Genomic DNA, 27,418 nt, shown 5'->3' with positions numbered 1-27,418 from the left:
TTCTGGTTGAAGGGTCAGAATACAACCACAATTATAAAGAAAACTTGCACCAAATATATTCCGTATCTCAATCTATCACTACTTTTATTAGTAAAAATACTTGTTCATATGATTCCTTTATCGAACACAACATAACACAAGTATCCCAAAAACAAGAAAAAGAAAAGGGAAAACATAAGCATTGGATTGTCACTAAATCCAAAAGATCAACTAACTGCATACAGCCGAAACACAAACAGGGAGAGATATCAAATGCAAATCCCAGCACCAGATCTTTATTCATCAAACATCTTAAGATGTAGTAACTATTAATTTATAGTAGATAAGTACTGTAGTTGTTTTTAAAGATCTAACAGCACCAATTCCATTATTCTTCAACGACCTCATCTTCATCAGGTAGCTTAGAAGCCGCTTCCGGTGAGAGCATTGAACGCACGGTGTTTCTCTTGAATTGTGGGAGTTGGCTGATTTTGTGTTTGTCTTCATCACTCAACTCCCAATCAAAAATTTTCATGTTCTCCTCGATTCTCTCCTTGTTCAAGGTCTTTACGATCATACTCGCTCCTTGCTCATAAACCCATCTCAAGGAAACCTGAAAACAAAAACCATCAAGCTGCAGTTCATAACTAGATTAACACAGTCTGTTGATGCACTATGATTGAAATTCTACAGGACCTCTCATTCTACAATGCATGTCATACAGCTAATCTTCCACTAAAACTGACATGCAGTGAAAAAATAAAAGAGAAAAAAAATAACAAAACAAGCGATGTCGTCGAATAAGTTGGTTTGATTTTTTTTCTTCTTTTCTGAGAGATGTTTGTTTTTGTCTAACTGAGATTTCACATGACTGAAAGAATAAAGAAACTCTTCAGTTTGCAATGATTTGATGGACTTGTCTACACCATTCCTCATTCCTTTCAGATGTGAGTTTTAATACCACACAGATCAGCTGGTTACCTTTTTGATATTCTATAAACTGAAACACATCAAAATTTCTACCACTAGTTTATAATTCTCGTTTCCTTGATAATTCTAGCCCAAAGTATTCTGATTTGTTTCGTAAGAGATTAAAATTGAGTAACACTTGACCACATATGTCAAGTGTGGTGATCAATCAAGTTAATGAAAGGTTCCCCAGTATGTCATAATATCATGCTCATTTACAAGATAAGGTTCACTCTAATTGTTAGTGCATACAACAAACATTACATGAGATAAATAACTTTTGAACTCTAAATCAGTGCCATATGTTATGTAGCATCAAAAACATGAATTAAGCATGAAGGCATCAGAAATTGATTCTACTATGTAATCAAGTTCAAGTGATCCTTTTTTTTTTAGCAGAGAATAGAAATATAAGCCCTAACGTTGATTTCCCTTTCAAATGTTTAACTAGTGGTTTGAAATTTTATCAAAAAGACAAAAGGGAGCAAATGATTTGGGATCACATTGTTTTCTTATCATGACAACCATCCAACTTAATTTCAAGAACAATTTTTTAATTTTATTCTAGTGAAATAATAGCTGAACTTGGAAATTACATCTGTTATCATGACCGACTTGAATAATCCTATACCAATATTGATTTAATCTACTAACAGGATGAAGTAGTTCTTAAGAGAGCAACCTGAGCCACAGTCTTTCCTTTTGCCTTGGCTATATCTTTAAGCACTTGGGACTCCATCACTAAGTTCTTGCCCATGAACATATCTTGGCCTCCTAAAGGAGAATAGGCAATGACATGAACACCCTTTTCCTTGCAGAACTCCCTCAGCTTCTTCTGCTGCCAGGTTGGATTCATCTCCACCTGCAAAATCGTCCCTTTTCACTATGACTCACACAGAACATCCAACAATAATCATGGAAGGTAAAAAGAAATCAGACTACCTGGACAGCAGCAGGAGGTACTTTAGCATATCGGAGCAGCTCTGCAAGCTTCCATGTGGTGAAGTTGCTAACACCAATGTGCTTAGCCAACCCCAACCTGTGGCATTCCTCCATGCCTTCCCAAACAGACTTCAAGTCGAAGGGGAGAATGTGGTGGCTCTCTATAGGAGGATAGGATTCTCCAGTCTTCAATCTCATGGGCCAATGTATGAGGTAGAGATCAAGGTAATCCAATTTGAGATTCCTAACACCAAGAGGAAAAATTCGATACGCTTTCAGAAGCTCCAATTACAGGGATCAAATCACAAAATTATGACAGGAAATCAATGTTAATCCCCGTAATTTGCATCAACTCGAAGCAGAAGAAAGCAGTAAAAGAGGAGCATGAAGCTATTCTTCTTCACCTGAGAGACTCGCGGATGGCGGGGACGACCAGGTCACGGTGAGCGTCGGCGCACCAGATCTTTGAGGTGATGAAGAGCTCGGCACGGGAGTGGATGAGGCCGGCCTGCAAGGCCTCGGCGATGGCCTCGCCGAGAACGTCCTCGGACTGGTAGATGGCGGCGGTGTCGAAGTGGCGGTACCCGAGCTCGATGGCGCGGAGGATGGCGTGCTTGGTGGCGGGGCGCTGCTCGAGGGCGGAGCGGTCCAACCCGGTGCCCATGCCTAGCACGGGGATCGCCCGGGCGCCTGTGGCGGGAGAGGTGGAGCTCAGGACGACCTCCGGAATAGCCATGGCTCAGTGGTAGCGAATGGTTGCCCGTCCAGCGGCGATGCTCCCTTATGTAAGCGCAAATCATGGTCAATCGATTCCGTAAGCGCTAACCGCTGGCGGCGGCTTGGAATTCCAACGATCTTCTCCCATGCGTTCTTCGGAGCGGCCATCCAAAGCCGTCGGTGTTGGCCCGGAACCTGCTTCTAGAAGATCGTACGGTCTCTGTTAACCAGATCGACAGTTTACGAACCTAATACTCGTGTCCGGTTTATGTTTGGTTCGACCAACTTCTACGCTGCGGCCCGACATATGCGGTTCGATTTATTTAGCCACAAAGCCAATCGGGTCGGATTTTTCCAAATTATTAGTCGGATCCGATTGGACGGATGGTTGAGCCGTAACTGTTTCTAGTGGACGGTTGAGATTTATAATTGGAGAATTCCTTTACAAGTACTGTTTGAGAGGATCCTCATCCCAAACCAAAACCTCAGGCTTCCGTCACCCCTCTCGCACCGCCGGCACCTCCGACCTCATCCTCTTGGGCCTCTGTCGGTGGTATCGTTCTCGCCTTTCGACCTTTGCAATGGTGATCTACCTAACCGAACATCATCTACATAAAAGATTAAAATAATAAATTTATTTTTATTAATTTTTAAGTATATATATAAATCAATAATATTTTTATTAAATTCGAAATATATATTAATATCATAAAATTTTATATACTATTGTTTGAAAAGTTTGCTTAAAGTCATAATTAAATTTCTAAACTCTGCAAACCAAATATTTATTTTTTCTTTTTTTGTGAACCCTTGTTTCATATAGATTTCATCTAAATTCCTATTTAAAAATATATTTTCATATCTATTTGACATAACCCATATTTAAAAAAAATAAAAAAAAAACTTGTTATAGATATTGTCTTCTTTTAAAATAAATTTTTTGATCATGTTTTATATCATTCGATATTATCCTTTAAATCAAGTTTAATATTACAGAATTAAATATAATCGATTCTTTTATAATTATTAAAAATTTAATGATATCCCAAATAATATTTTAGTCTATCGATTTTGACTCTTTTTCATTATATCATATCATTTCTTAGAATCTCTACTCTTTATAGTATATGAAAATGATGATTGTTTTTTGTTCCTATATCATGATTTTTATATATATACCATATGATCTTACCATATCGTTTTCTATTTAAGAATTTCTTAAAAGTATTATTTGTGGTTGTTCTACCGGTTCATCAGTAATGATCTTTTTATCAAGTTCATCAATGCTTATTATATTGTTCGTTTTCTTTTATTTGTTTAGTAATTTAACGAGTAACTTATCTGATATGAAATGATAAAGAACGATTAACTAATATCTTCTCAATATTAAATCTTCAGTTTTTCACTTATATTGAATTCATGATTTTTAAGAAATTTTATATTACCAGACTCAACTATTCTCAATCTATAGTTAGGATAATAAAATTTATATTATTTAGATTTTTAATAATTAATAAAATATTTAGAAATAGTTTTTCGATTTAATTTTTTTTATATAGGTCAAAGACTCTTATTTCTACTTGATAATCCCAAATATGTAAATGTCTTAAGTTAAGTTTTCTATTAATCCATAACTTGAATGGAGTTGATATAATTGATTTATCAAGAATATTATTCAAGATATATATAATATTTTTAAGAGTTTCATCCTACATTGAATCAGGTATTTAAAAACTCATCATGCTCCTAATCGTAACCATAATGATATCATTATGACTTTTAGTAACACTATTTTATTATGATACTCTTAGAAATAAATATTGAGCATAAATATCTCGATTTTTTTAAAAATTAACTAATAGATAATTATTATTTGATTCATCATATTTAACATAAAATTTATTACTCCCATCAAATCTAATTATTTTAACCTTTTATTTAATTATCTATTGACTTTATTTATATATAGGTGTCAATGAGACTTTACATGAATATACATTGTCATATTTGGATAGGTCATTTGGTTCATAGATGTAAATATATATAATTTCAAAAGCTCTTGAAACTTTTGAGTATTTAATTACAAGATTATTGCAAACTTCATATTCAGATTAAATTTATATAAATTATTATATAAAATTTCATAATCAATTTTTATTAAATTATAAATGTACTAAATTTATTATCACCAAAATAAGATAAATCCTAACAAATCTGGATAAGAAAACCAAATATCTAGAATTATAAAATATAACATGAATTCTCAAAATCAATTAACTAAATTGTATATAAGTGTCCGTTATAAGTACATATTATTATCACTTTCATTTTAAGATAATTAATTATAACAATGAATCTTATATATTCTTTCAATTTTTGAGTTAAAATGAATCATTGAATATTATTAGTAACATAAATTGAAACATCAAAATTAATCTATATTATTTGTAATATAAACCGGAGCATCATAATTAATCCACTAAGTATTAGAAAGGACATATGAACGTTTGATTCAATACATACAAAAGTATATTTCATTTTCTTTTTGAAGTAAACATTATTGTCCTTCTTTATATAATCTTTCTTATTACATAAGTAGTATTTGATAGTTATAGGTGCCCTAGCTTGTGAGTAATGACACTTGTGACATACTGAGACAATCTCTTTGTTTATTATTATTGATATTTTCTCACGTTATATATTATTTGGATGTATACTGTAATGTCCATAGATCCGTGTAATGGAAATCGAATCATGATGAGATCACGATAATGAGATCGATTTATCTTTAAACACAGATCCTAAATAATTCCGGTCATACGAAACTCGAGAGGGATATCGAAATAACCGAGTAGACTAATGTACTATATACTCGTTCATATGATGAAGGTGGCTATTCTCATAATCACTCGTGTGAGACACTAGATGTATAATGCAGGTACTTATTGGAGAATGAGTTCATTGATTGATGAACTTATAGAATGTTGGATAGTTAATGATACCAAATGTCATATAACGATTCTGTAGTCTCAATCATATGTCTGATTCGAGACACCAAAGATGTCTTGTATAAATACTCTATTTCTTTGACGTTGGATTTATAGGTTTGGAAGTTTTAGATCTAGTATAGCCGGTTATCGGGGATGATAACCAACTTTACGAAGGTAAATTAGTGTCAACAGAGGATCATCCATTCTCGGTATCACGAGAAAAATATCTCGTGAGTACTCACTAAGACAAAATCCATAACCATGGTCGCTCGGATTGAGAGAGTTCTTTAAGAGAATCTGATTAGAGTGAAACTCGGATAGGATTTCGTATGGGCCTGACGTTACTATGCCTAATATATGATTTCTACGATATTAGATGAATGATGAACTATAGATACATAGAAACTTAGGATAGTCATATCTGATGGATTAGATTCTTAGTATCGTTTGGGGACTATGACGTAGTGGCTTATCATAGGTACCTTGCAAGCTAATCACGTAAGTAATGACACGTGTGATATGATATAAATTCTTTTTGTTTATTATTATTATAATATTTTCTCACTTTATATTATTTATTGCATGTATATATTATAATGTCAATGGATTTATGCAATAAGAAAAAAATCGTGATAAGATCACGATAATGAGACTGATTCGTCTTTAAACACAGATCCTAAATAATCCTGATCATAGGTAACTCAAGAGGGACATCGATACAAGATTATGAGGTTAATATAGAAAATTTTCTTGTTCTAGGTTAATATAGAAATTTTAAGGGGTTCAGACCATCATCACGATGCAAGATTATGATGTAATTTTTTTTTGAAACCGTATAGTGTAATCATCCAAAATAATTTATTCCAATAGAAAAAGAGCTGCTCTTACAATTTTTTTTCCTTTTTCTTGAACAGTATTTTTGAAAAATATTGGACCAAATATATTCCATATCTCAATCTTTCACCACTTTTATTAATAAAAATACTTCTTCATCATAACACAAGTATCCCAAAAACAAGAAAAGAAAAGGAAAAACATAAGCATTGGATTGTCGATAAATCCATAGATCAACTCACTGCATACAGCCCGAACACAAACAGGGAGAGATATAGTAGCTATTAATTCCTGCACCAGATCTGTATATGCAGTGGTTAAGTACTGAAATCGTCTTTAGAGATCTAATAGCACCAACTCCTTTATTCTTCAACGACCTCATCTTCATCAGGTAGCTTGGCAGCCGCTTCTGTTGAGAGCATTGAACGCAGTGTGACTCTCTTGCACTGGGGGAGTTGACTAATTTTGTGTTTGTCTTCTTCACTCAACTCCCAATCAAAAATTTTCATGTTCTCCTCGATTCTCTCCTTGTTCAAGGTCTTTACGATCATACTCGCTCCTTGCTCATAAACCCATCTCAAGGATACCTGAAAACAGAACCATCAAGCTCAAGTTCATAGCTAGATTAACACAGTCTGTTGATGCACTATGATTTAAATTCTACGGGGCCTCTCATTCTACAATGCATATCATACAGCTAATCTGCCACAAAATCTGACATGCAGCAAAAAAATAAAAGAGAAAAAAAGATAAACAAAACAAGCGGTATCATCGAATAAGTTGGTTTGATTTTTTTTTCTTTTCTGAGGAAAGTTTGTTTTTGTCTAATTGAGATTGAAAGAATAAAGAAACTATTAAGTTGCAATGATTTGATGGACACCATTCCCCATTCCTTTCAGATGCGAGTTTTAGTACCACACAGGTCAGCTGGTTACCGCTAGTTTATAATTCTCTTGTTTCCATGATCATTGTAGCCCAAAGTGTTTTGATCTGTTTCGTAAGAGATTAAAAATAGTAACATTTGACCACCTACAGTTTCTGGTGATCAATCAAGTTAATGAAAAGTTCTCCGATACGTCATAATATCTTGCTCATTTACAAGATAAAGTTCAATCTAACTGTTAGTACATACAACAAACATTACATGAGATGAATAACTTTTGAACTCTAAATCAGTGCCATATGTTATCTAGCATCAAAAACTTGAATTAAGCATGAAGGCATCAGGAATTGATTCTACTCTGTAATCAAGTTCAAGTGATCCTTTTTCTTGAGCAGAGAATAGAAATATAAGCCCTAACGTTGATTTCCCTTTCAAATGTTTATCTAGTGGTTTGAAATTTTATCAAAAAGACAAAAGGGAGCAAATGATTTGGGATCACATTGTTTTCTTATCATGACAACCATCCAACTTAATTTCAAGAACAATTTTTTAATTTTATTCTAGTGAAATAATAGCTGAACTTGGAAATTACATCTGTTATCATGACCGACTTGAATAATCCTATACCAATATTGATTTAATCTACTAACAGGATGAAGTAGTTCTTAAGAGAGCAACCTGAGCCACAGTCTTTCCTTTTGCCTTGGCTATATCTTTAAGCACTTGGGACTCCATCACTAAGTTCTTGCCCATGAACATATCTTGGCCTCCTAAAGGAGAATAGGCAATGACATGAACACCCTTTTCCTTGCAGAACTCCCTCAGCTTCTTCTGCTGCCAGGTTGGATTCATCTCCACCTGCAAAATCGTCCCTTTTCACTATGACTCACACAGAACATCCAACAATAATCATGGAAGGTAAAAAGAAATCAGACTACCTGGACAGCAGCAGGAGGTACTTTAGCATATCGGAGCAGCTCTGCAAGCTTCCATGTGGTGAAGTTGCTAACACCAATGTGCTTAGCCAACCCCAACCTGTGGCATTCCTCCATGCCTTCCCAAACAGACTTCAAGTCGAAGGGGAGAATGTGGTGGCTCTCTATAGGAGGATAGGATTCTCCAGTCTTCAATCTCATGGGCCAATGTATGAGGTAGAGATCAAGGTAATCCAATTTGAGATTCCTAACACCAAGAGGAAAAATTCGATACGCTTTCAGAAGCTCCAATTACAGGGATCAAATCACAAAATTATGACAGGAAATCAATGTTAATCCCCGTAATTTGCATCAACTCGAAGCAGAAGAAAGCAGTAAAAGAGGAGCATGAAGCTATTCTTCTTCACCTGAGAGACTCGCGGATGGCGGGGACGACCAGGTCACGGTGAGCGTCGGCGCACCAGATCTTTGAGGTGATGAAGAGCTCGGCACGGGAGTGGATGAGGCCGGCCTGCAAGGCCTCGGCGATGGCCTCGCCGAGAACGTCCTCGGACTGGTAGATGGCGGCGGTGTCGAAGTGGCGGTACCCGAGCTCGATGGCGCGGAGGATGGCGTGCTTGGTGGCGGGGCGCTGCTCGAGGGCGGAGCGGTCCAACCCGGTGCCCATGCCTAGCACGGGGATCGCCCGGGCGCCTGTGGCGGGAGAGGTGGAGCTCAGGACGACCTCCGGAATAGCCATGGCTCAGTGGTAGCGAATGGTTGCCCGTCCAGCGGCGATGCTCCCTTATGTAAGCGCAAATCATGGTCAATCGATTCCGTAAGCGCTAACCGCTGGCGGCGGCTTGGAATTCCAACGATCTTCTCCCATGCGTTCTTCGGAGCGGCCATCCAAAGCCGTCGGTGTTGGCCCGGAACCTGCTTCTAGAAGATCGTACGGTCTCTGTTAACCAGATCGACAGTTTACGAACCTAATACTCGTGTCCGGTTTATGTTTGGTTCGACCAACTTCTACGCTGCGGCCCGACATATGCGGTTCGATTTATTTAGCCACAAAGCCAATCGGGTCGGATTTTTCCAAATTATTAGTCGGATCCGATTGGACGGATGGTTGAGCCGTAACTGTTTCTAGTGGACGGTTGAGATTTATAATTGGAGAATTCCTTTACAAGTACTGTTTGAGAGGATCCTCATCCCAAACCAAAACCTCAGGCTTCCGTCACCCCTCTCGCACCGCCGGCACCTCCGACCTCATCCTCTTGGGCCTCTGTCGGTGGTATCGTTCTCGCCTTTCGACCTTTGCAATGGTGATCTACCTAACCGAACATCATCTACATAAAAGATTAAAATAATAAATTTATTTTTATTAATTTTTAAGTATATATATAAATCAATAATATTTTTATTAAATTCGAAATATATATTAATATCATAAAATTTTATATACTATTGTTTGAAAAGTTTGCTTAAAGTCATAATTAAATTTCTAAACTCTGCAAACCAAATATTTATTTTTTCTTTTTTTGTGAACCCTTGTTTCATATAGATTTCATCTAAATTCCTATTTAAAAATATATTTTCATATCTATTTGACATAACCCATATTTAAAAAAAATAAAAAAAAACTTGTTATAGATATTGTCTTCTTTTAAAATAAATTTTTTGATCATGTTTTATATCATTCGATATTATCCTTTAAATCAAGTTTAATATTACAGAATTAAATATAATCGATTCTTTTATAATTATTAAAAATTTAATGATATCCCAAATAATATTTTAGTCTATCGATTTTGACTCTTTTTCATTATATCATATCATTTCTTAGAATCTCTACTCTTTATAGTATATGAAAATGATGATTGTTTTTTGTTCCTATATCATGATTTTTATATATATACCATATGATCTTACCATATCGTTTTCTATTTAAGAATTTCTTAAAAGTATTATTTGTGGTTGTTCTACCGGTTCATCAGTAATGATCTTTTTATCAAGTTCATCAATGCTTATTATATTGTTCGTTTTCTTTTATTTGTTTAGTAATTTAACGAGTAACTTATCTGATATGAAATGATAAAGAACGATTAACTAATATCTTCTCAATATTAAATCTTCAGTTTTTCACTTATATTGAATTCATGATTTTTAAGAAATTTTATATTACCAGACTCAACTATTCTCAATCTATAGTTAGGATAATAAAATTTATATTATTTAGATTTTTAATAATTAATAAAATATTTAGAAATAGTTTTTCGATTTAATTTTTTTTATATAGGTCAAAGACTCTTATTTCTACTTGATAATCCCAAATATGTAAATGTCTTAAGTTAAGTTTTCTATTAATCCATAACTTGAATGGAGTTGATATAATTGATTTATCAAGAATATTATTCAAGATATATATAATATTTTTAAGAGTTTCATCCTACATTGAATCAGGTATTTAAAAACTCATCATGCTCCTAATCGTAACCATAATGATATCATTATGACTTTTAGTAACACTATTTTATTATGATACTCTTAGAAATAAATATTGAGCATAAATATCTCGATTTTTTTAAAAATTAACTAATAGATAATTATTATTTGATTCATCATATTTAACATAAAATTTATTACTCCCATCAAATCTAATTATTTTAACCTTTTATTTAATTATCTATTGACTTTATTTATATATAGGTGTCAATGAGACTTTACATGAATATACATTGTCATATTTGGATAGGTCATTTGGTTCATAGATGTAAATATATATAATTTCAAAAGCTCTTGAAACTTTTGAGTATTTAATTACAAGATTATTGCAAACTTCATATTCAGATTAAATTTATATAAATTATTATATAAAATTTCATAATCAATTTTTATTAAATTATAAATGTACTAAATTTATTATCACCAAAATAAGATAAATCCTAACAAATCTGGATAAGAAAACCAAATATCTAGAATTATAAAATATAACATGAATTCTCAAAATCAATTAACTAAATTGTATATAAGTGTCCGTTATAAGTACATATTATTATCACTTTCATTTTAAGATAATTAATTATAACAATGAATCTTATATATTCTTTCAATTTTTGAGTTAAAATGAATCATTGAATATTATTAGTAACATAAATTGAAACATCAAAATTAATCTATATTATTTGTAATATAAACCGGAGCATCATAATTAATCCACTAAGTATTAGAAAGGACATATGAACGTTTGATTCAATACATACAAAAGTATATTTCATTTTCTTTTTGAAGTAAACATTATTGTCCTTCTTTATATAATCTTTCTTATTACATAAGTAGTATTTGATAGTTATAGGTGCCCTAGCTTGTGAGTAATGACACTTGTGACATACTGAGACAATCTCTTTGTTTATTATTATTGACATTTTCTCACGTTATATATTATTTGGATGTATACTGTAATGTCCATAGATCCGTGTAATGGAAATCGAATCATGATGAGATCACGATAATGAGATCGATTTATCTTTAAACACAGATCCTAAATAATTCCGGTCATACGAAACTCGAGAGGGATATCGAAATAACCGAGTAGACTAATGTACTATATACTCGTTCATATGATGAAGGTGGCTATTCTCATAATCACTCGTGTGAGACACTAGATGTATAATGCAGGTACTTATTGGAGAATGAGTTCATTGATTGATGAACTTATAGAATGTTGGATAGTTAATGATACCAAATGTCATATAACGATTCTGTAGTCTCAATCATATGTCTGATTCGAGACACCAAAGATGTCTTGTATAAATACTCTATTTCTTTGACGTTGGATTTATAGGTTTGGAAGTTTTAGATCTAGTATAGCCGGTTATCGGGGATGATAACCAACTTTACGAAGGTAAATTAGTGTCAACAGAGGATCATCCATTCTCGGTATCACGAGAAAAATATCTCGTGAGTACTCACTAAGACAAAATCCATAACCATGGTCGCTCGGATTGAGAGAGTTCTTTAAGAGAATCTGATTAGAGTGAAACTCGGATAGGATTTCGTATGGGCCTGACGTTACTATGCCTAATATATGATTTCTACGATATTAGATGAATGATGAACTATAGATACATAGAAACTTAGGATAGTCATATCTGATGGATTAGATTCTTAGTATCGTTTGGGGACTATGACGTAGTGGCTTATCATAGGTACCTTGCAAGCTAATCACGTAAGTAATGACACGTGTGATATGATATAAATTCTTTTTGTTTATTATTATTATAATATTTTCTCACTTTATATTATTTATTGCATGTATATATTATAATGTCAATGGATTTATGCAATAAGAAAAAAATCGTGATAAGATCACGATAATGAGACTGATTCGTCTTTAAACACAGATCCTAAATAATCCTGATCATAGGTAACTCAAGAGGGACATCGATACAAGATTATGAGGTTAATATAGAAAATTTTCTTGTTCTAGGTTAATATAGAAATTTTAAGGGGTTCAGACCATCATCACGATGCAAGATTATGATGTAATTTTTTTTTGAAACCGTATAGTGTAATCATCCAAAATAATTTATTCCAATAGAAAAAGAGCTGCTCTTACAATTTTTTTTCCTTTTTCTTGAACAGTATTTTTGAAAAATATTGGACCAAATATATTCCATATCTCAATCTTTCACCACTTTTATTAATAAAAATACTTCTTCATCATAACACAAGTATCCCAAAAACAAGAAAAGAAAAGGAAAAACATAAGCATTGGATTGTCGATAAATCCATAGATCAACTCACTGCATACAGCCCGAACACAAACAGGGAGAGATATAGTAGCTATTAATTCCTGCACCAGATCTGTATATGCAGTGGTTAAGTACTGAAATCGTCTTTAGAGATCTAATAGCACCAACTCCTTTATTCTTCAACGACCTCATCTTCATCAGGTAGCTTGGCAGCCGCTTCTGTTGAGAGCATTGAACGCAGTGTGACTCTCTTGCACTGGGGGAGTTGACTAATTTTGTGTTTGTCTTCTTCACTCAACTCCCAATCAAAAATTTTCATGTTCTCCTCGATTCTCTCCTTGTTCAAGGTCTTTACGATCATACTCGCTCCTTGCTCATAAACCCATCTCAAGGATACCTGAAAACAGAACCATCAAGCTCAAGTTCATAGCTAGATTAACACAGTCTGTTGATGCACTATGATTTAAATTCTACGGGGCCTCTCATTCTACAATGCATATCATACAGCTAATCTGCCACAAAATCTGACATGCAGCAAAAAAATAAAAGAGAAAAAAAGATAAACAAAACAAGCGGTATCATCGAATAAGTTGGTTTGATTTTTTTTTCTTTTCTGAGGAAAGTTTGTTTTTGTCTAATTGAGATTGAAAGAATAAAGAAACTATTAAGTTGCAATGATTTGATGGACACCATTCCCCATTCCTTTCAGATGCGAGTTTTAGTACCACACAGGTCAGCTGGTTACCGCTAGTTTATAATTCTCTTGTTTCCATGATCATTGTAGCCCAAAGTGTTTTGATCTGTTTCGTAAGAGATTAAAAATAGTAACATTTGACCACCTACAGTTTCTGGTGATCAATCAAGTTAATGAAAAGTTCTCCGATACGTCATAATATCTTGCTCATTTACAAGATAAAGTTCAATCTAACTGTTAGTACATACAACAAACATTACATGAGATGAATAACTTTTGAACTCTAAATCAGTGCCATATGTTATCTAGCATCAAAAACTTGAATTAAGCATGAAGGCATCAGGAATTGATTCTACTCTGTAATCAAGTTCAAGTGATCCTTTTTCTTGAGCAGAGAATAGAAATATAAGCCCTAACGTTGATTTCCCTTTCAAATGTTTATCTAGTGGTTTGAAATTTTATCAAAAAGACAAAAGGGAGCAAATGATTTGGGATCACATTGTTTTCTTATCATGACAACCATCCAACTTAATTTCAAGAACAATTTTTTAATTTTATTCTAGTGAAATAATAGCTGAACTTGGAAATTACATCTGTTATCATGACCGACTTGAATAATCCTATACCAATATTGATTTAATCTACTAACAGGATGAAGTAGTTCTTAAGAGAGCAACCTGAGCCACAGTCTTTCCTTTTGCCTTGGCTATATCTTTAAGCACTTGGGACTCCATCACTAAGTTCTTGCCCATGAACATATCTTGGCCTCCTAAAGGAGAATAGGCAATGACATGAACACCCTTTTCCTTGCAGAACTCCCTCAGCTTCTTCTGCTGCCAGGTTGGATTCATCTCCACCTGCAAAATCGTCCCTTTTCACTATGACTCACACAGAACATCCAACAATAATCATGGAAGGTAAAAAGAAATCAGACTACCTGGACAGCAGCAGGAGGTACTTTAGCATATCGGAGCAGCTCTGCAAGCTTCCATGTGGTGAAGTTGCTAACACCAATGTGCTTAGCCAACCCCAACCTGTGGCATTCCTCCATGCCTTCCCAAACAGACTTCAAGTCGAAGGGGAGAATGTGGTGGCTCTCTATAGGAGGATAGGATTCTCCAGTCTTCAATCTCATGGGCCAATGTATGAGGTAGAGATCAAGGTAATCCAATTTGAGATTCCTAACACCAAGAGGAAAAATTCGATACGCTTTCAGAAGCTCCAATTACAGGGATCAAATCACAAAATTATGACAGGAAATCAATGTTAATCCCCGTAATTTGCATCAACTCGAAGCAGAAGAAAGCAGTAAAAGAGGAGCATGAAGCTATTCTTCTTCACCTGAGAGACTCGCGGATGGCGGGGACGACCAGGTCACGGTGAGCGTCGGCGCACCAGATCTTTGAGGTGATGAAGAGCTCGGCACGGGAGTGGATGAGGCCGGCCTGCAAGGCCTCGGCGATGGCCTCGCCGAGAACGTCCTCGGACTGGTAGATGGCGGCGGTGTCGAAGTGGCGGTACCCGAGCTCGATGGCGCGGAGGATGGCGTGCTTGGTGGCGGGGCGCTGCTCGAGGGCGGAGCGGTCCAACCCGGTGCCCATGCCTAGCACGGGGATCGCCCGGGCGCCTGTGGCGGGAGAGGTGGAGCTCAGGACGACCTCCGGAATAGCCATGGCTCAGTGGTAGCGAATGGTTGCCCGTCCAGCGGCGATGCTCCCTTATGTAAGCGCAAATCATGGTCAATCGATTCCGTAAGCGCTAACCGCTGGCGGCGGCTTGGAATTCCAACGATCTTCTCCCATGCGTTCTTCGGAGCGGCCATCCAAAGCCGTCGGTGTTGGCCCGGAACCTGCTTCTAGAAGATCGTACGGTCTCTGTTAACCAGATCGACAGTTTACGAACCTAATACTCGTGTCCGGTTTATGTTTGGTTCGACCAACTTCTACGCTGCGGCCCGACATATGCGGTTCGATTTATTTAGCCACAAAGCCAATCGGGTCGGATTTTTCCAAATTATTAGTCGGATCCGATTGGACGGATGGTTGAGCCGTAACTGTTTCTAGTGGACGGTTGAGATTTATAATTGGAGAATTCCTTTACAAGTACTGTTTGAGAGGATCCTCATCCCAAACCAAAACCTCAGGCTTCCGTCACCCCTCTCGCACCGCCGGCACCTCCGACCTCATCCTCTTGGGCCTCTGTCGGTGGTATCGTTCTCGCCTTTCGACCTTTGCAATGGTGATCTACCTAACCGAACATCATCTACATAAAAGATTAAAATAATAAATTTATTTTTATTAATTTTTAAGTATATATATAAATCAATAATATTTTTATTAAATTCGAAATATATATTAATATCATAAAATTTTATATACTATTGTTTGAAAAGTTTGCTTAAAGTCATAATTAAATTTCTAAACTCTGCAAACCAAATATTTATTTTTTCTTTTTTTGTGAACCCTTGTTTCATATAGATTTCATCTAAATTCCTATTTAAAAATATATTTTCATATCTATTTGACATAACCCATATTTAAAAAAAATAAAAAAAAAACTTGTTATAGATATTGTCTTCTTTTAAAATAAATTTTTTGATCATGTTTTATATCATTCGATATTATCCTTTAAATCAAGTTTAATATTACAGAATTAAATATAATCGATTCTTTTATAATTATTAAAAATTTAATGATATCCCAAATAATATTTTAGTCTATCGATTTTGACTCTTTTTCATTATATCATATCATTTCTTAGAATCTCTACTCTTTATAGTATATGAAAATGATGATTGTTTTTTGTTCCTATATCATGATTTTTATATATATACCATATGATCTTACCATATCGTTTTCTATTTAAGAATTTCTTAAAAGTATTATTTGTGGTTGTTCTACCGGTTCATCAGTAATGATCTTTTTATCAAGTTCATCAATGCTTATTATATTGTTCGTTTTCTTTTATTTGTTTAGTAATTTAACGAGTAACTTATCTGATATGAAATGATAAAGAACGATTAACTAATATCTTCTCAATATTAAATCTTCAGTTTTTCACTTATATTGAATTCATGATTTTTAAGAAATTTTATATTACCAGACTCAACTATTCTCAATCTATAGTTAGGATAATAAAATTTATATTATTTAGATTTTTAATAATTAATAAAATATTTAGAAATAGTTTTTCGATTTAATTTTTTTTATATAGGTCAAAGACTCTTATTTCTACTTGATAATCCCAAATATGTAAATGTCTTAAGTTAAGTTTTCTATTAATCCATAACTTGAATGGAGTTGATATAATTGATTTATCAAGAATATTATTCAAGATATATATAATATTTTTAAGAGTTTCATCCTACATTGAATCAGGTATTTAAAAACTCATCATGCTCCTAATCGTAACCATAATGATATCATTATGACTTTTAGTAACACTATTTTATTATGATACTCTTAGAAATAAATATTGAGCATAAATATCTCGATTTTTTTAAAAATTAACTAATAGATAATTATTATTTGATTCATCATATTTAACATAAAATTTATTACTCCCATCAAATCTAATTATTTTAACCTTTTATTTAATTATCTATTGACTTTATTTATATATAGGTGTCAATGAGACTTTACATGAATATACATTGTCATATTTGGATAGGTCATTTGGTTCATAGATGTAAATATATATAATTTCAAAAGCTCTTGAAACTTTTGAGTATTTAATTACAAGATTATTGCAAACTTCATATTCAGATTAAATTTATATAAATTATTATATAAAATTTCATAATCAATTTTTATTAAATTATAAATGTACTAAATTTATTATCACCAAAATAAGATAAATCCTAACAAATCTGGATAAGAAAACCAAATATCTAGAATTATAAAATATAACATGAATTCTCAAAATCAATTAACTAAATTGTATATAAGTGTCCGTTATAAGTACATATTATTATCACTTTCATTTTAAGATAATTAATTATAACAATGAATCTTATATATTCTTTCAATTTTTGAGTTAAAATGAATCATTGAATATTATTAGTAACATAAATTGAAACATCAAAATTAATCTATATTATTTGTAATATAAACCGGAGCATCAGAATTAATCCACTAAGTATTAGAAAGGACATATGTAACGTTTGATTCAATACATACAAAAGTATATTTCATTTTCTTTTTGAAGAAAACATTATTGTCCTTCTTTATATAATCTTTCTTATTACATAAGTAGTATTTGATAGTTATAGGTGCCCTAGCTTGTGAGTAATGACACTTGTGACATACTGAGACAATCTCTTTGTTTATTATTATTGACATTTTCTCACGTTATATATTATTTGGATGTATACTGTAATGTCCATAGATCCGTGTAATGGAAATCGAATCATGATGAGATCACGATAATGAGATCGATTTATCTTTAAACACAGATCCTAAATAATTCCGGTCATACGAAACTCGAGAGGGATATCGAAATAACCGAGTAGACTAATGTACTATATACTCGTTCATATGATGAAGGTGGCTATTCTCATAATCACTCGTGTGAGACACTAGATGTATAATGCAGGTACTTATTGGAGAATGAGTTCATTGATTGATGAACTTATAGAATGTTGGATAGTTAATGATACCAAATGTCATATAACGATTCTGTAGTCTCAATCATATGTCTGATTCGAGACACCAAAGATGTCTTGTATAAATACTCTATTCTTTGACGTTGGATTTATAGGTTTGGAAGTTTTAGATCTAGTATAGCCGGTTATCGGGGATGATAACCAACTTTACGAAGGTAAATTAGTGTCAACAGAGGATCATCCATTCTCGGTATCACGAGAAAAATATCTCGTGAGTACTCACTAAGACAAAATCCATAACCATGGTCGCTCGGATTGAGAGAGTTCTTTAAGAGAATCTGATTAGAGTGAAACTCGGATAGGATTTCGTATGGGCCTGACGTTACTATGCCTAATATATGATCTCTACGATATTAGATGAATGATGAACTATAGATACATAGAAACTTAGGATAGTCATATCTGATGGATTAGATTCTTAGTATCGTTTGGGGACTATGACGTAGTGGCTTATCATAGGTACCCTGCAAGCTAATCACGTAAGTAATGACACGTGTGATATGATATAAATTCTTTTTGTTTATTATTATTATAATATTTTCTCACTTTATATTATTTATTGCATGTATATATTATAATGTCAATGGATTTATGCAATAAGAAAAAAATCGTGATAAGATCACGATAATGAGACTGATTCGTCTTTAAACACAGATCCTAAATAATCCTGATCATAGGTAACTCAAGAGGGACATCGATACAAGATTATGAGGTTAATATAGAAAATTTTCTTGTTCTAGGTTAATATAGAAATTTTAAGGGGTTCAGACCATCATCACGATGCAAGATTATGATGTAATTTTTTTTTGAAACCGTATAGTGTAATCATCCAAAATAATTTATTCCAATAGAAAAAGAGCTGCTCTTACAATTTTTTTTCCTTTTTCTTGAACAGTATTTTTGAAAAATATTGGACCAAATATATTCCATATCTCAATCTTTCACCACTTTTATTAATAAAAATACTTCTTCATCATAACACAAGTATCCCAAAAACAAGAAAAGATAAAGGAAAAACATAAGCATTGGATTGTCGATAAATCCATAGATCAACTCACTGCATACAGCCCGAACACAAACAGGGAGAGATATAGTAGCTATTAATTCCTGCACCAGATCTGTATATGCAGTGGTTAAGTACTGAAATCGTCTTTAGAGATCTAATAGCACCAACTCCTTTATTCTTCAACGACCTCGTCTTCATCAGGTAGCTTGGCAGCCGCTTCTGTTGAGAGCATTGAACGCAGTGTGACTCTCTTGCACTGGGGGAGTTGACTAATTTTGTGTTTGTCTTCTTCACTCAACTCCAAATCAAAAATTTTCATGTTCTCCTCGATTCTCTCCTTGTTCAAGGTCTTTACGATCATACTCGCTCCTTGCTCATAAACCCATCTCAAGGAAACCTGAAAACAAAACCATCAAGCTGCAGTTCATACTAGATTAACACAGTCTGTTGATGCACTATGATTGAAATTCTACAGGACCTCTCATTCTACAATGCATGTCATACAGCTAATCTTCCACTAAATCTGACATGCAGTGAAAAAATAAAAGAGAAAAAAAATAACAAAACAAGCGATGTCGTCGAATAAGTTGGGTTTGATTTTTTTTCTTCTTTTCTGAGAGATGTTTGTTTTGTCTAACTGAGATTGAAAGAATAAAGAAATTATTAAGTTGCAATGATTTGATGGACACCATTCCCCATTCCTTTCAGATGCGAGTTTTGTACCACACAGGTCAGCTGGTTACCGCTAGTTTATAATTCTCTTGTTTCCATGATCATTGTAGCCCAAAGTGTTTTGATCTGTTTCGTAAGAGATTAAAAATAGTAACATTTGACCACCTACAGTTTCTGGTGATCAATCAAGTTAATGAAAAGTTCTCCGATACGTCATAATATCTTGCTCATTTACAAGATAAAGTTCAATCTAATTGTTAATACATACAACAAACATTACATGAGATGAATAACTTTTGAACTCTAAATCAGTGCCATATGTTATCTAGCATCAAAAACTTGAATTAAGCATGAAGGCATCAGGAATTGATTCTACTCTGTAATCAAGTTCAAGTGATCCTTTTTCTTGAGCAGAGAATAGAAATATAAGCCCTAATGTTGATTTCCTTTTCAAATGTTTAACTAGTGGTTTGAAATTTTATCAAAAAGACAAAAGGGAGCAAATGATTTGGGATCATATTGTTTTCTTATCATGACAACCATCCAACTTAATTTCAAGAACAATTTTTTAATTTTATTCTAGTGAAATAATAGCTGAACTTGGAAATTACATCTGTTATCATGACCAACTTCAATAATCCTATACCAGTATTGATTTAATCTACTAACAGGATGAAGTAGTTCTTAAGAGAGCAACCTGAGCCACAGTCTTTCCTTTTGCCTTGGCTATATCTTTAAGCACTTGGGACTCCATCACTAAGTTCTTGCCCATGAACATATCTTGGCCTCCTAAAGGAGAATAGGCAATGACATGAACACCCTTTTCCTTGCAGAACTCCCTCAGCTTCTTCTGCTGCCAGGTTGGATTCATCTCCACCTGCAAAATCGTCCCTTTTCACTATGACTCACACAGAACATCCAACAATAATCATGGAAAGGTAAAGGGAAATCAGACTACCTGGACAGCAGCAGGAGGTACTTTAGCATATCGGAGAAGCTCTGCAAGCTTCCATGTGGTGAAGTTGCTAACACCAATGTCCTTAGCCAACCCCAACCTGTGGCATTCCTCCATGCCTTCCCAAACAGACTTCAAGTCGAAGGGGAGAATGTGGTGGCTCTCTATAGGAGGATAGGATTCTCCAGTCTTCAATCTCATGGGCCAATGTATGAGGTAGAGATCAAGGTAATCCAATTTGAGATTCCTAACACCAAGAGGAAAAATTCGATACGCTTTAAGAAGCTCCAATTACAGAGATCAAATCACAAAATTATGACAGGAAATCAGTGTTAATCCCCCGTAATTTGCATCAACTCGAAGCAGAAGAAAGCAGTAAAAGAGGAGCATGAAGCTATTCTTCTTCACCTGAGAGACTCGCGGATGGCGGGGACGACCAGGTCACGGTGAGCGTCGGCGCACCAGATCTTTGAGGTGATGAAGAGCTCGGCACGGGAGTGGATGAGGCCGGCCTGCAAGGCCTCGGCGATGGCCTCGCCGAGAACGTCCTCGGACTGATAGATGGCGGCGGTGTCGAAGTGGCGGTACCCGAGCTCGATGGCGCGGAGGATGGCGTGCTTGGTGGCGGGGCGCTGCTCGGGGGTGAAGTGGACCAACCCGGTGCCCATGCCCAGCACGGGGATCGCCCGGGAGCCTGTGGCGGGAGAGGTGGAGCTCAGGACGACTTCCGGAATAGCCATGGCTCAGAGGTGGCGAATGGTTCCCAGTTCAGTGGCGATGTTCGCATATGTAAACGCATAACGTGGTCAATCCATTACGTAAGCGCTGAGCAGAGGCGGCGTTATGGAATTCCAAAGCATCCTCCCACGTGGCCTTCTCAGCAGTCATTCAAGTCCAACCACATCGGCGGTTTGACTGGTTACTACTTGAAGACCTTCTTCAGACTCTGGCAGTCTTTCATGTTGCCACGGAACCTGCTTCTAGAAGATCTGACGGTCTCTGTTAACCAGATCGACAATATACGAACCAAATAGTGGTGTCGGGTTTATGTTTGGTTCGACCAATTTCTCCCCTGAGGCCCGACATAAGTTCGAGCTTATGCGGTTCGATTTATTTAGCCACAAAGCCAATCGGGTCGGATCGTTTCAAATTATTAGTCGGATCCTCTTGGGCGGATGGTTGAGCGGCAACTGCTTCTAGTGGACGGTTGAGATTTGTAATTGGAGAATTCATTTACAAGTACTGTTTGAGAGGATCCGCATCCCAAACCTAAACCTCACTGTTGCTCCCCGGGCGTCCCGTAACCCCCCCTTTCCTCTCTCTCGCGCCGGCGCCGGCTCCGACCTTGTCCTCTTGGCACCCGCCGGAGGTAACGTTCTCTCCTTTCGGCTATCCGAACACTTTGGTTCCTTGGCTTCTGGAACATCCAGGTGACTTTCTTCGTTATTGCGCATCTCATGGTGATTAATTTTTGGTGGAATGAATCTCAATTTATGTTCAGCTAATCGATTTGCATGTATGGAATCGGATTCCTGGAACGCTTTTCTTTAATTTGGTTCTAGAAAATAACCTTGCTTCTTGTGTTTTCCAGGAAAGTCTTCCCTATTCCTTTTACATCAGAAAGAAGCAAAAGTAAGCTGAGGTTTATGTTTGATATGATAATTGACTTACATTTGTTAGGTGTTTTTTAGATGATTGCATTTGGGACACTGTTTTTTGGCAAAATTGAAAAAATAGAAATTAAAGAAATTAAGGAACTGGAACTAAACATTGTCATTTTTCTTCCATATAGCCAATCTTACATTTGGTTTCTACAACAAGCACATAAATATTCTGCAGTCAAAGGCTTTTAATTTGTTGGAGAATTGGATAGAGGTAGACATAACATTAACTAAAGGCATGATTTATGGTTAGATCAATGTTTTATGCTTTGGTCATTTAGTCTTTTTCATTCTTGTACAAAATAATTAGTAAGCAGAATTAAATGCAAGAATAGAAACCATAGAGTTTGAGCACATTTCATCTCCCTATTAGAGATGCTGTTAAGTTGATTATAGATTATAGGTGATATGCCTCTAAGGTAAGACATCATTGGAGTAAATTATTGAAGTCCAGATTTCTATTGTATCATGTCAAGCACCATTGTACCATCCATTTCATTATGATGACACCACAAGGGTGTAAGTTCTTATGACCAACATAGATAAGAAAGTCTTGTAGTTGTCTTAAAACTGTTCACTGTTGTATTAAAACTTAGATATAAAAAATAAAAAATAAAGGATGAAACACAGGGATCATTCCATAATGTCAAATGCAAATGATATAACAATAAACAATTAACACAAAGACACATCTTATTTAGGATAATGCAAAGTAGCAACTAGTAATAAGTGATTGATTACAGAATTGAAAGGGAAGGGGTTACATACTTAATCTAGCTTATTTGAATGTGATGCCTACCAATCTCTTGTAAGTGATGCTATTAAAATTTTCAGAGTTTCGGAGATTAGTAATTCATATATGGGTCAAATGCTTGCTTATTTGCTTTGCATATTCAATTAGTTGGTTAGCATAAGGTTCTGTTTCTGTACTTAAATTTAGTTGTGGCATTTTTGAATAAGCATGTACAGCTTATTTATCTGTTTGATATTTCCTCTTTCCCTTTTTGTTGGTTGGCGAAATCCACAAAATATCATGCAAATTATCATAATTGTGAGATGGATGATTATGATAGATCTCCTCTTTTATAAATTTTTTGAATTAATAATTTATTTTTTCTTCAAAAGGTAAGTTATTGTTTTGCATCATTTTGTTGATAGTGATACTTGGTTGCTATGACACTTTCTTCATTTTGATGTCTTAATGTGCATGAAAGCTGAAATTGACCATGATTTTTTGTTATCATTAGCTGCTAAGTTTAGGGGGAAAAAATGATCCATTTTGAACTGCCGATGCCCCTACAGTACATATTTCATCAGAACTGTTGCACTGCTGGATCTTGGTGTTCAGTGGAAACTCTTTATTAGTCTTCTCTCCACTGTTGACAACTGACAACATAAATCATATCTGCTGAATGACTGAACACCTAGTAGTATCATAAAAGACTTAGGTGCAGGTGCACCACAAAACATAATAAAAGTTGCACTACTGTTATACAAAAGTTTTACAAGCTACATCTATTCGAAATGTGTGTTTTTGTCTGTTCCCTCAATTAAAAACACTTGTTCATATAAAACATTTCCAACTGTACCAACCTGCCTTATTCTCTTTGGTATAATCTTGTCCTGCTGTTTTTTATAAATCATAAGCATTTCAGTATCCTGCTTTGGTAATATGAAATTTCCTAATTCTTATTGTTGTCATTGTGTATAGCTTAACAAGAAGATGGCAGTTGCTAGTGTCATGGCTTCTTGTTCAGGTTTTAATCCTTCCTCCCCTTTTCCCATATTATTTCTGTAACACATATATACACATATTTGTATCTCTATATAATTTGACCACCATAAAAAGCTAACATTTCCCTTCTAGGTTCACTTTTGTTCATGCCTCATATGATATCAATTCCTGCTCGCTGGCCCTGCAAGTCCAAAATTTGCCATGTTAAGGTCTTTCCAAAACCATCATTTGGTCAATAATATTTTTAGCTTTATGTTTTTCATTGTGAAGAGTTGAAGAACAGTATTCTCTCTTTATATAGATTCCAGGAAGTTGCATTCAACGGCCAATTTCATATTTTAGGCCCATATGTGCATCAATAAGAAGTAATGACCATTATGGATTGTCTTATGGAGATGGATTTGATAGAGAACCATTTTGGTTGAGTGTGGTAAAGGGTGTTGCAATGTATGTGATATTTTTCACTATTAGAGCATAATTTACTATGTGTTCATGATCAATTATCAAGGCTTTGCAAATGAATGTGCACCCTTCTTATCCATGCAGGTGTTTGAAATCCTTGGCAGTCTTCTTGGCTGAGCAGCCTAGTCAGTTGAAGTACATTGAATGGCCAGGTTTCCAGAACACGGTATGTATACCTGACAAGTGGGAGAAAGAAACAAGTCTTCTTGGTCACTTCATTTCTTTTCTAACTGATATTGTTTGCACTGTTAGCTGTACAATTGAGACATCATTAGGCATGTTTCCACTTTACTATCTAAGTTTGTTCTGTATAAATGAACAGGGGTACCAAAATTCTAGACTTGACATTTGTTGCCTTGTATCATACCTGACCTTTTAATGTTTTGAAAGCTGATCTATATAGCTCCATTAGGGGTGTCTCACCCAAGTCACGTCACTTACCACACAGGGCCTATGAGTTTTGACCGCACACTGTGTGTATGTTGCATCTAATGTTTTTCTGCATAAACACATTAGATTAGGAGGTCAGTAGGGTGTGTCAGTGGACCGTGTTAGTCCAATATGATTCCACTACACAATTGACCTCAAGGAGGAATATATTGTTGCAGCATATGTGGAATAGAACCTTTATTTGTAGGGGTAAGGCTAAGCACTCTTCATACGCTGCTTGGCAGGAGCCTCTTGGTAGTCCAAATCTAAGACTCAGAATGTCAAGAATAACCTCCCAGGAAGGCATAAAATGAATTAATATTCAGTAATCATAGTTGTATAGTTTGGGTTACTATTTTAGGTGTTCAAAGTAAGAATTAAAATCTAGTAGTTACATGTATTCCTGACTTTCCACATGGTGTAATGTGCATCTATTTCTGATTTTTATATGCAAGGATCATTTGCCATAAAACTGTCCATTTTTTTAATGCTTGCTTATAGTTTTTCAGTTGTCATGGTTTTTGGTATAGAAACAATTATTATCTCAAAATTTTATTCTTCTTTTGTTTATTTCATTTTGCAGTTGAGGACATCTACCCTTACCCTTGTTCTTGTGGCCTTGCTCATTGTTGCTTTGTCTTCTATCGACGCATGTCTCTGCTATATATTGGCGTTGCTGCTCAGAAAAACTGCTTAGGTACATGTATGTGTTAAGTCGTAACTCTTCTGGTCCTTTGTCATTGACCTTCTTTTGTATGTTTCTCATTAGTTTGCATGTAGAAAGACCCATGCAAATATCACCAGCAAAGCTGTTACTCGGATCATATAGTGCTTTTGCCACTAAAGAGACTACTTCAAAGATTGGATAATAGTTCAGATTGGGTTCTCTGATGAACAACTGCATTTGATTAATCCTACCACAGATCTGTTGTCTTACCTGGAGAAATAGTGAACACTCCACATGTTCAAATGAATCAAAATGTAATTTATCTGTATAACATCTATAATCTTTGCATGTTGCAGGGCCTCTGAACCAGATTTTACGGGCTCTCAGATTCTAACGATATATTTTAGATTCAGTTAACCTAGGAGTCTATTATAGGGCTTCTCAATGTTGCACTTCTTTGATGATGGATTGCAGGGGAAGCCTTTGGCAGCATTCCAAATTGAATTAGGAGCACGAAATGAGCAAAAAACTGGGCTCGACTAAAGGATCAATCCAGCAGGGGTGCCTTTTCCTTATTTGATCTCTCTTCACCGTCAAAAAAGAATGTAAACAAATTGTAGTAGGATGAACATTAGCTATTTATGAAACCATTTTTATAATATGACTATGCACTAAATGGTGATGGACCAAGTAAATTGGCTTTAGGGGAATTTTCTTTCCCCCTTTTGACTAGAATCCTTATATACATTGTTAATTGAAGGTATCGTCGACCTTGGCGGAGGAAAAGGAGGTAGCTACGGTGGGCCAATAATGAAGGAATGGAGGTTGATTCGTTGATTCTTCAACGAAGCAACTCGTTCTCGTTCTAGAGGAAGGCTACGTTGGAGGTGGATGCATTGATAATGACTGTGTCAATGCACCGATGAGCAATGTTGAGGTCGTCAACGAGCGACGATCCTTTCAAGACTTTGAGGGTGAGTGGCATTGAGGTTAGGTCGAAGGTGTACGGAGAACAATGGCATTGACGCAGCACTAGGCGATTGTCAATGAGTGATAGCATGTCCTCACAAACGACAACATAGGACAAGGGGGGGGGGGGAGGCAAGGGTAACAAGGTGAAGGTGGAACAGAAATATAATTTTATCCTTTAGAAAAAAAAATGGTCTATGAGGATAAATGAAAAAGGAGATGCTAATAGAATAAAAAAAACATAGAGTTTTTTTTTTTTTTTTGAGAGTTTGCCCATTCGTTTTGGTGTTATTTTGCTTCTAACTTTAGGAGGTACTTTGGATAATATATAAATATATCCTGGTAAATGTCATTCCTCATGCTAACAGACTTCAGTCATGTAACAGTGGTGACAAGAACAAGATTTTATGTGCTGAAATCAAGGGAAAATACTGTCATATACACAGTGGTCATGAAAACAAAAATGAAGATTAGATCAACGACATATAGCTGTGCTCCAAAGAGTTCCACTGTTTGGATCTGT

The 27,418-nt window shown here is 35.1% G+C and overlaps 5 protein-coding genes across 5 annotated transcripts; 1 reads left to right on the top strand and 4 right to left on the bottom strand.

Moving 5' to 3' along the window:
* Positions 1-240: 240 nt before the first annotated feature.
* On the bottom strand, positions 241-2,785 carry LOC135607080 (non-functional NADPH-dependent codeinone reductase 2-like). The gene is made up of 4 exons (XM_065098580.1): positions 2,295-2,785; positions 1,891-2,134; positions 1,631-1,810; positions 241-592 (listed from the first exon to the last, which is right to left on the bottom strand). The coding sequence occupies exons 1-4, from the start codon at positions 2,624-2,626 to the stop codon at positions 368-370; spliced, it is 981 nt and encodes a 326-aa protein (XP_064954652.1). The 5' UTR covers positions 2,627-2,785; the 3' UTR covers positions 241-367.
* A 3,753-nt stretch (positions 2,786-6,538) lies between these two features.
* LOC135607079 (non-functional NADPH-dependent codeinone reductase 2-like) lies at positions 6,539-9,144 on the bottom strand. The gene is made up of 4 exons (XM_065098579.1): positions 8,657-9,144; positions 8,253-8,496; positions 7,993-8,172; positions 6,539-7,018 (listed from the first exon to the last, which is right to left on the bottom strand). The coding sequence occupies exons 1-4, from the start codon at positions 8,986-8,988 to the stop codon at positions 6,794-6,796; spliced, it is 981 nt and encodes a 326-aa protein (XP_064954651.1). The 5' UTR covers positions 8,989-9,144; the 3' UTR covers positions 6,539-6,793.
* A 3,755-nt stretch (positions 9,145-12,899) lies between these two features.
* LOC135607078 (non-functional NADPH-dependent codeinone reductase 2-like) lies at positions 12,900-15,505 on the bottom strand. The gene is made up of 4 exons (XM_065098578.1): positions 15,018-15,505; positions 14,614-14,857; positions 14,354-14,533; positions 12,900-13,379 (listed from the first exon to the last, which is right to left on the bottom strand). Exons 1-4 carry the CDS (start codon positions 15,347-15,349, stop codon positions 13,155-13,157), a joined length of 981 nt encoding a protein of 326 aa, XP_064954650.1. The 5' UTR covers positions 15,350-15,505; the 3' UTR covers positions 12,900-13,154.
* A 3,844-nt stretch (positions 15,506-19,349) lies between these two features.
* LOC103977596 (non-functional NADPH-dependent codeinone reductase 2-like) lies at positions 19,350-21,753 on the bottom strand. Its single transcript, XM_065098576.1, has 4 exons — positions 21,381-21,753; positions 20,976-21,219; positions 20,715-20,894; positions 19,350-19,742 (listed from the first exon to the last, which is right to left on the bottom strand). The coding sequence occupies exons 1-4, from the start codon at positions 21,710-21,712 to the stop codon at positions 19,518-19,520; spliced, it is 981 nt and encodes a 326-aa protein (XP_064954648.1). The 5' UTR covers positions 21,713-21,753; the 3' UTR covers positions 19,350-19,517.
* Positions 21,754-22,202: 449 nt separating this feature from the next.
* LOC103977595 (uncharacterized) lies at positions 22,203-26,587 on the top strand. The gene is made up of 8 exons (XM_065098575.1): positions 22,203-22,341; positions 22,564-22,604; positions 24,345-24,390; positions 24,501-24,577; positions 24,670-24,815; positions 24,915-24,996; positions 25,843-25,956; positions 26,401-26,587. The coding sequence occupies exons 3-7, from the start codon at positions 24,357-24,359 to the stop codon at positions 25,954-25,956; spliced, it is 453 nt and encodes a 150-aa protein (XP_064954647.1). The 5' UTR covers positions 22,203-22,341; positions 22,564-22,604; positions 24,345-24,356; the 3' UTR covers positions 26,401-26,587.
* Positions 26,588-27,418: the final 831 nt, after the last annotated feature.

The sequence above is a fragment of the Musa acuminata genome, chromosome BXJ2-3, assembly GCF_036884655.1.
Source record: "Musa acuminata AAA Group cultivar baxijiao chromosome BXJ2-3, Cavendish_Baxijiao_AAA, whole genome shotgun sequence".
Classification (NCBI taxonomy): Eukaryota; Viridiplantae; Streptophyta; class Magnoliopsida; order Zingiberales; family Musaceae; genus Musa; species Musa acuminata.
This window is presented reverse-complemented; position numbering and strand designations above follow the sequence as displayed.